General features: G+C 45.1%; 1 protein-coding gene across 3 annotated transcripts; it reads right to left on the bottom strand.

The window, feature by feature from the left end:
* Window positions 1–323: 323 nt before the first annotated feature.
* Window positions 324–6,673, bottom strand: RBM12B (RNA binding motif protein 12B). Of its 3 annotated transcripts, none has more exons than XM_063391210.1 (3): window positions 6,546–6,673; window positions 3,640–3,685; window positions 324–2,963 (listed from the first exon to the last, which is right to left on the bottom strand). In XM_063391210.1, exon 3 carries the CDS (start codon window positions 2,933–2,935, stop codon window positions 836–838), a length of 2,100 nt encoding a protein of 699 aa, XP_063247280.1. In that variant the 5' UTR covers window positions 2,936–2,963; window positions 3,640–3,685; window positions 6,546–6,673; the 3' UTR covers window positions 324–835. The 3 variants fall into 3 exon arrangements, with proteins under 3 accessions (XP_063247280.1, XP_063247287.1, XP_063247297.1); XM_063391217.1 differs by having other exon boundaries at window positions 6,542–6,627; XM_063391227.1 differs by lacking the exon at window positions 3,640–3,685 and having other exon boundaries at window positions 6,546–6,669.
* Window positions 6,674–8,269: the final 1,596 nt, after the last annotated feature.

Raw genomic sequence — 8,269 nt, 5'->3', positions numbered from 1 at the left:
GGAATGCATCCAGACATCATTAGCCAATTACTATTCATATTATGCAGCATATGAAGATAAAACAAAACCACTGAAGACAGAATTCTTGATCTAACTCCAACATTCATTTTCTGCCTCAAGGAGTTACTACAGTGAGTGAGAAAAAAGCCTAACTGCTGAATACAGCCTCTGCAATCTCTGTAGACTACCCACCCTTTGCTGTGTTGACAAACTACCAGTTCATTCTCCAGACAAGCAGCCAGCATCGTTCTCACCAAGACCCAGAGCTGCTGAGCATAATAGTGAGACCATCAACTATAGAAGTTTTAAATATAAGACACACATTTAAATGGAAATTTCCTTTTTATTTTAAAAAAGTTGCAAGGCCAGCTAATGAGAACAGGAAGCTCTTAAACAGGAATGCCTGCAAACACATGAAACCGAATAAAATCTGAAAAGTTTGCACAAAAAGAAAAAAATCAGTAATTTTTAAAATCTTACTAAGCTAATCTCAGTAAGAAGTCTCATATACTAACGTAGGTAGCACTGAAAATCTATTTGAACCATTTGTGTGGTCAGGCAACCAGCACTTACGTTTTTATTTGATGCAAAGACGTAAGACTGGAATTAATTTAAAAAAAAAAAAAAAACCAAAGCATTACAACTCCACCCCTTTACACCTTGATGTATGACATTCAATGTCCTACAGGTATTTCAACCAAGCGGTTAACAACTGAACTGGGTATTATTTACAACCGTTGATAGAAACTCTTTTGCATCTTCCAGTAATTAAAAGTTAAAATAACCGTCAATACTGTCAAACCTAGAATGTGTTACTAGAGCATCTTTTCCTCCTTTACAGCAAACTCAACTTCACTTTCCGTGGACCAATGGGCCTATCATTCAGCTCATTAATAGCAGCCACAGCTTCCTCATAGTTTGTCATAGCAACAATGGCATCACCAGAAGGTAATCCGTGTTCATTGTACTGCACAGAAACAGACTCTGGTATCACTCTGTAGCCATAGAAAAAATCCAGAATCTCATTAGGAGTAGCTTTAAAAGGTAAATTTTTCAACAGAACAGGAACAACACGTTCAGAACCACCACTGAAATTTGGCTCTGGCATAAATCTTCCTTCAGGAAAATTTCCCATTTTATTATTCCCGAACTCCATTCTGCCAAAAGGTTCACTGTCACCACCAAAATCCATGAGGGGTGGTGGACCCCTAAAATCCTTAGGAGGGCACATGAAGTCCTCAGGGGGATGTCTAAATTCAGAATGATGCCTGAAATTCCCAGGGGGACCAAATGAATGCATGGGCGGCCCTTGTGGTGGCCCAGATGGTGAACCAACTGGACGGGAGAGGTCACTTCTGTCATACAGATGTGAATGACTGTGCATTTGATTTGGTGCAGATAATGGTGCAGCTACACCAAACTTCTCCATCTGATCTTGAGATATAAGTCTTATTAAAACTTCTGTTCCCAAAAATGTTTGGCGATTTAAATTTTCTGCTTTCATAGCTTGTTCTTCAGATTTAAACTTCACTAGTGCTTCTCCCAGTCCAACTCCTTTTTCATCATAGAGCAAGTAAATATCATCTTCGTCAATATCAAATCTTGCAAAGAACTTTCGCACTTCAATTTTTGACACATCAAATGGAAAATTCCTTACATAAACACAAGTTTTAGGGCTAGAATGACCTTCCCGGTAACTTTTTTCCGATATGGCCTGTCCAAGATGATCTCTGTCCAGTGATCTTTTCCTCTCACAAGAGTCAATTATTTTCAACATTGACTTTCTTGAAATTGGAAAAATGTACACAGGTCGATTGAGAAGAACCTTTCTATGACATTCCAAAGCAGCCTGATATTCTCTCTCATTCCTTAGCACCACAAAGGCATCTCTAGTCCTTTTCTGATGCTTATCTGTTAGAATCTTGATCTGTTTGCTGTGTATATCCAGATCAGGAAAAAAATCTCTCAAATCTCTCTTCTCCACATTGAAAGATAGATTTCTTAAGTGTATGTAATATTCCTGACTGGGAGATGAACGAGAATGCGTTCTTTGTCTCCGTGGTGATCGTGAACGAGAATGTTTCCTTGAATGCATGTAGCCTGAACTTCTTGGAGAATGGTCTTCACACAAAAAGTGATCCATTTCATCTGGCACGTCTATCCTCCCACCACATTCGATCCACCGTTCCTCTGTAGTTGGACTAATTTCTATAAACCTCTGACCCATGTATTGCCGATGACGTTTAAGTCCTTCTAAGGCATCACCAGGGGTAGCACATTTTACCAAGCAGTCACCATTGTTTAAACCATTGCGGTGCTTTATCAGAATCACTTCATCCACACGTATCCCCGATAGGAAACCACGTACTTCAACTTCTGTTGCAGAGTAAGGTATACCACGTAGGAATAAGTAACGATCATCTGGGTTAAACGGGTGAGGATCCTTTCTTAACTGATAGTTTGACTTAGGTATACCCATATCACCGTATCTCGTGCCGTTGGTATGGAAACCAGCCTCCAGGCGATTTGGTGGCCCGTAACTAGGCTTTCTTATTCCTTTTGGAGAAGCCGTAACTAAATGTGGTATATCTCCAACACCTGACGCGCTAGAACCATTAGTACCTGTTCTTCTAGAGCCAGACATACCTTCTCGTCCCCCACGGTCAAATCGTTTTCGGCTCATTTCTATGGTACTCTGCATCTCTGCCTTGCTGCTGAGAAAGAGCTCTATGCGCGAGTCCTTGATAAACCCTCCCGAACAGCTCATGGCACGCCGTGCATCTTCATCTGTTGCAAATATAATAAAAGCCTCCCCAATCTCTCCTCCAATAATATGCACACCTCCATCAGGAATATTCAATCCCAAGAAGAAACGACGAATATCTGGAGGACCCGCAACAACAGGGAGCCCCTGTAAACGGATGACTACAGCCATGCTGAGCTCAACCCACAGCAAAAATCACCTGCAGACAAAAAGGTACACATGATAGGACGTCTTTAGTACTGAGCTATTACAGTTTCTTATCACTTAAGAAGCTAGCGCCTTTTTAATGAATGCCCTTGTCTCATCAAGAGAGAAGGTATCAAAAAACCCACAAGTTCACGAGAACAAGAATAAAACACAATTCCCTGAATGTTGATTAGTCAGAACAATTAGCTACTCCACTGGCACACACACACATATCTATCAATATTCCCTACCCTAAGGGCAACAAAATCCACCTAAGTCACTCCTCACCATCCACAATACCGAAAGCACACCTCAAGTCTTTCATGGCATAGTTACTATATGCCAGAGATCTCTGCCCACTCCTAAGGAACAAAAAAATCCAGTTTACTTTTGAACAGGACACTAGTTGATAAAAGGATAAAGAATAACTATGTCACTGGAAAATGAAGTAATTCACAACAGTGATGACTTTACTGCTTTGACAAGCTGCTCTACCCAGTGATCAGCTCTGTTCAATAATGTATGTTTTCTCAGCATTCAAAAATGTTGTCTCTTTGGCGTAGTCAGAATATTAACTGCAGCGGCCACAAGCATATCCTAGTTGCCAGCCACCAGTCTGTGAGGAAAAAAAGCTGTGTATGATCTTGTCACAATATTCAGTGAGACGTGTTAAGCTTTTGGCAGCTTACCTGTTTCTGCTTTGGAGACCTGATAAATTCTGTAAAATCAACTTAACTGTGGAAAGAAAATGAAACATAATTAATGGCTGATACCTGTACCTTGCTTTACACACTGTGCTACACTGCTGCAGCCCATCCATAGCAGTGGCTAATAGTAAAGCCAAGCATGTTATGAACCCATGTGAAGAACTCCTTCCATGTTCCAGGATGCCATGCACTGGATCTGTTTCCATTTTAGAAGCAAAGAAATTCAAAATTTGACTTCTGGAAACGATGAAAACACGATGAGATTACTTGGTCATCACTTGTGCCACACTGAACTGTTGCAATAAAACAGACTGCCAGTGTATCAAGGGAACAGTTCTCAACTGAGTTCTTGTAAGGTGCTCAGGTCCATCTCAGGATTACACAACATGTCCGTTCTTCTGAAATCCACCTGGTGTCAAACTCCACGCGTATGCTACTCACCAGTCCAGCACTGTACTTAATGTACACAGTGAAGCCCATCAAATGAAAAAGCAAAAACATCCAACAAGGAGAAGCTTCAGGAAGTACCTGAATTTACAAAGCCAACTTCAGTATTCTCCGTATATCCTTAGTCTACTGTCTTCAAACAAAAGAACAAGAAAAGCTTGAATACACTGACTTAACATACCCTGATTTTCAACATTTCCTAACATCACACAATAAATACCACAATATTCTCAGAACAGAAGCCTCTGCAGCAAATTACTGCATCCCTTTAAAACAAACACAACAGCCCAACGCTCTGAGCATTTGAGAATACTCCTCCTACAAACCTTGTTCTGTAAAGCACTAATCCTGATCACAAGTGATCTATCAACAACTGTAACTGTCACTCCACCTGAACTCAGCAAAACAAGAGCAAAGCCCAAATTCTGTCAATAATGGACTCCACATCACTTCTGCACCAGCAGGCTGTAAGCACAACAAACGAAAAACAACTGCCCATTTAGAAACTTCACTGAAGACCATCTGTTCTCTATACTTTTGTGGTGAGTCGACCCTAGTCAGCCGCCAAGCACCCACACAGCCGATTGTTCACTCCTTGTCCCCATCAGCAGGATGGGAAAGAACAAAGTCGAGAACCTTGTGGGTCAAGACAGTTTCATCAGTGGAAAGAAAAACACAAAACAGAAGACATCACTCACCACCTCCCACAGGCTAACTGATGTCCAGCCTTCCTCCAAATAACAACTGCCTCGGGAGCCACAAAAAAACTCCCCCAAAGAAACCAAAACCATCAAAATACTTCTTCCTCTACCTCAGTTGTTGTTGCCCAACATGATGTTACATGTCACAGAATATCCCTTTGGTGAGTTTGGGTCAGCTGTCCCAGCCATGTCCCTCCCAGCTTCTCGCCTACTCTGAGCACACTGGAGGAACAGAGTAGGGAAAACAGATAAAGCCTTGATACTGTGCAAGTGCTGTTCAGCCACAGCCAAAACACCGATGTGTTGTCAATATTCTTTCAGCCACAAATCCAAACTGAACTGTATGAGCTGCTGTGAAGAACGTTAACTCCATCCCAGCCAGACCCAGAACACTTTACAACGTGTCTTCTCAACAGATGCAATGGCAGTGCCAAAAAGCATGGAGAACTCAAGGGCAGAATTTTCATACAGCACCTTCATGTCTTGAAAAAGCAAATCCACTGCCCTGCTACTTCATGATGTATTTAATCTGTAGCACTTCTGGATTCACAACTCCGCTTTCTTATCCCAATTTTTAAACATCATTCACACCAGCTCTCCTCCATAGTTCTTCAGTGATAAACAGCAAATTCTCCACGATGCACCAGGGATACAATACACAACCTTCAGTGGTGAAAACCAGACACAGCAATTCCAGATCATAATGTGATCTCCAAGAAGTCCATAAACAAATGCAAGTCCAAATAATAGCTCTTACTGACTGCATAGTAAAAAACAATTACACATGGGTAGAAAGCATAGACAAGCCATGCAACAACTTAAAGTGCATAACCAAAAAGTTGACTTGTCATGAAAAGTAAGAGCAATGCATTAACTAAAAAGAGACTTCAGAGAGCAAGGATTTGGAGAATAAGTAAACGACTTCATGCCACAATTTAAAAGCACAGAAGTGTACACAGTTTTATGAAATTTTATATATGCGAAAATTGGCTAGAAAACAGTACAGTACCTATTCTTCCACAGCCTCGGCAAACATTACAGCCATTAAAATAATCCACAACTTGTAAACACAGTAGAAAACTAAGTCTGCACTACACTAATATTTTTATCGTAACACTGAAAGATTACACAGACTACAAGCTAGAAAGAACACCCACAGAAACACCCCAACTACGAAATTGATCCAGTATAGAACAACTGGAACACGGAAAGTTTTCTTATTCTGTTCTTCAAATAAGCCTTAATAGAGAAAGCAAGCTTCTGCGAATAACAGTTTTCACAGTGCTGAAGTAAAACGTGAGTGAGCTCTGCAGCTGGGCCCGCTACACGGTCGAGTATAGCACGGAACGGCTTCCGAGCACGTCGCCCCGGCGGCACCAGCGCTGCAGGAGGCAGGCGCGGCGGGCGGCAGGGCACGGAACGGGCAAGGGGCACGGGGCGAGAGGAGGCCGCCCCGCGCCACACGCGCTGCGGCCCGCCAGAGCCGCCGGTGCTCCGCCCCCTCGGAGAAGACCGTCTGCTTCCCGACACCGGGACACAGGACTGACAGAGCCACTGGGTGCGGGGAAGGGGGGTGGGAAGCCCAGGGATACGAGGAGGCCGGGACACACGGAGCTGCTGCGCAGCGGAGCCGCGAAAGTCGGGCAACCGAAAACGGGCAAACTCCGCGCCGCCCTGGGCAACACGCCACACCCCGGGGAGGCGTGCTCTGTCCCTCATGCCATCCATCCACGCACCCACCGGACACGCCGCTCGGACGGGCCCCGCAGCTCCCGGCTCCGCCAAGATGGCGCCGCCTCCACTGCCCCCCTCAACGCTGAGGGGAAGCTGCGCTGCGCGAGCGCTTCCGGCCCGCGAGCGCAGGGGCGCGCGCGCACCTCCGGGCGGGGCGGGAAACGCCGCGCGCTGTGACCCCGCCCCCTCCGCTGCAGCTGCGCGTGCGCGGGCCACGCGTCCCCATCGGCGCGCGGGCGGAAGCTGTGCCGCATGGAGAGTGCGCATGCGCTATCTGCCGTGGGCCGAGGCTGCGGTCCCCGTCCAAGTAGATCTGAGGGAGCTGTGTAATAATAGATCTGTGTGATTATAGATATGCGTAGTGGTAGACCTGTGCGGTGATAGATCTGTATGTAGAGATCGGTCACACAGGGACCGTGCCGCTGCCGCGCTGTGCGCTGTCCTCAGGCTCATTCCCGTCGGTGCCGGCGCGTGCCGAGCCTCAGGCACCGCTCACCGCTGCGTTTCCAATCCCTAGAGAGGATTTCTAACGCAGCTCGGGCCTGGCTCAACCTGCGTTGTGAGAGGAAGGGAAGGCAGGGATGGAGGAATGGAAGAGAAGAAGGAAATGTTCAAGGTTAAGTGGGAAGGGCAGAGCCAGGGTACTTTGGTTGTGCAAGTGAGGTATTTCATCCTAATGTTTATCCTACTTGTCTTCCCTGTCGTTACGTGTTCTCTCCTGTCTTTCTATGCATATCCAGTACTCGTCTGCTCCATTTTACATAGGGGAAAAAAAACCCAAACAACTATTTATGATACTAGGTAGATTAACGTAGCAATCTTGCCGAGTTTAGGAGCTCTCTCAATACAGAGTCTTGTTTAGAAATAAGACATCGTTTTTTCTGTGTAGGGTACAAGGTGTAGGTTTCCACAAATCAAGCACACCGGTAGAAAGTTACATGTTTACACAGTCAAATTTACATGAACTTGAGGCTGGGGACTGGTAATTCGACTTGAAAACATCAACTCAACCTTTCAACAGTTGTTGAGACAACAAAATTAATCCAGAAATAAAACTTGCTAATGTCGAAAATCATAATAGTTAGGCAATTAGCACGCAGGAGAGGGACAGTGAGAAATAACTAAAATGCAGGACACAGTGTCTTGCAAAGTTTTGGTTACATCTGAGGGAATGAGAGAAAGGCAACAGGCAGAAACATGCACAGGAAGTTCCACTTGAGCATGCAGAACTTTCCTGTGAGGGTGCACTGGAACAGGCTGCCCAGAGAGGTTGTGCAGTCTCCCTCACTGGAGGCACTCAAGACCTCTCAGGTCGCAATGCTGTGCCCTGTGATGGCCCTGCCTGAGCAGGGAGGTTGGACCGGATGACCCAGTGTGGTCCCTTCCAACCGGACTCATTCTGTCATTCTGTGGAATGTGAACAAAGCGACAAAGTGAGAGTGTGACAAAGGTGTACAAGGTACAGGAGTAACTGTGGCTGAGCAACCATCGCTCTAGTTATTTTGTGTTTTCATCGTTACCACTTTCCTCTCTGGGGAGACATTACAAACAAGAGTTACATTTGTATGATACACTGGGCACCAGTTCTAGAGACGAAGTACCGGAAAGTGCAAACCGGACCTCGGTGTCCGCTTGCTCCTCGCTCCTGATCTCGCACAAGACGAACAGAACCGCAGACCAAATACATAAACTCGGCCTTGTGCCCCCGCCCCCGGCCCGCCCCGCGAACG

Source organism: Prinia subflava, chromosome 1, assembly GCF_021018805.1.
Source record: "Prinia subflava isolate CZ2003 ecotype Zambia chromosome 1, Cam_Psub_1.2, whole genome shotgun sequence".
Classification (NCBI taxonomy): domain Eukaryota; kingdom Metazoa; phylum Chordata; class Aves; order Passeriformes; family Cisticolidae; genus Prinia; species Prinia subflava.
The sequence above is the reverse complement of the archived record's forward strand: the minus strand, read 5'-3'. Positions and strand labels throughout refer to the sequence as shown.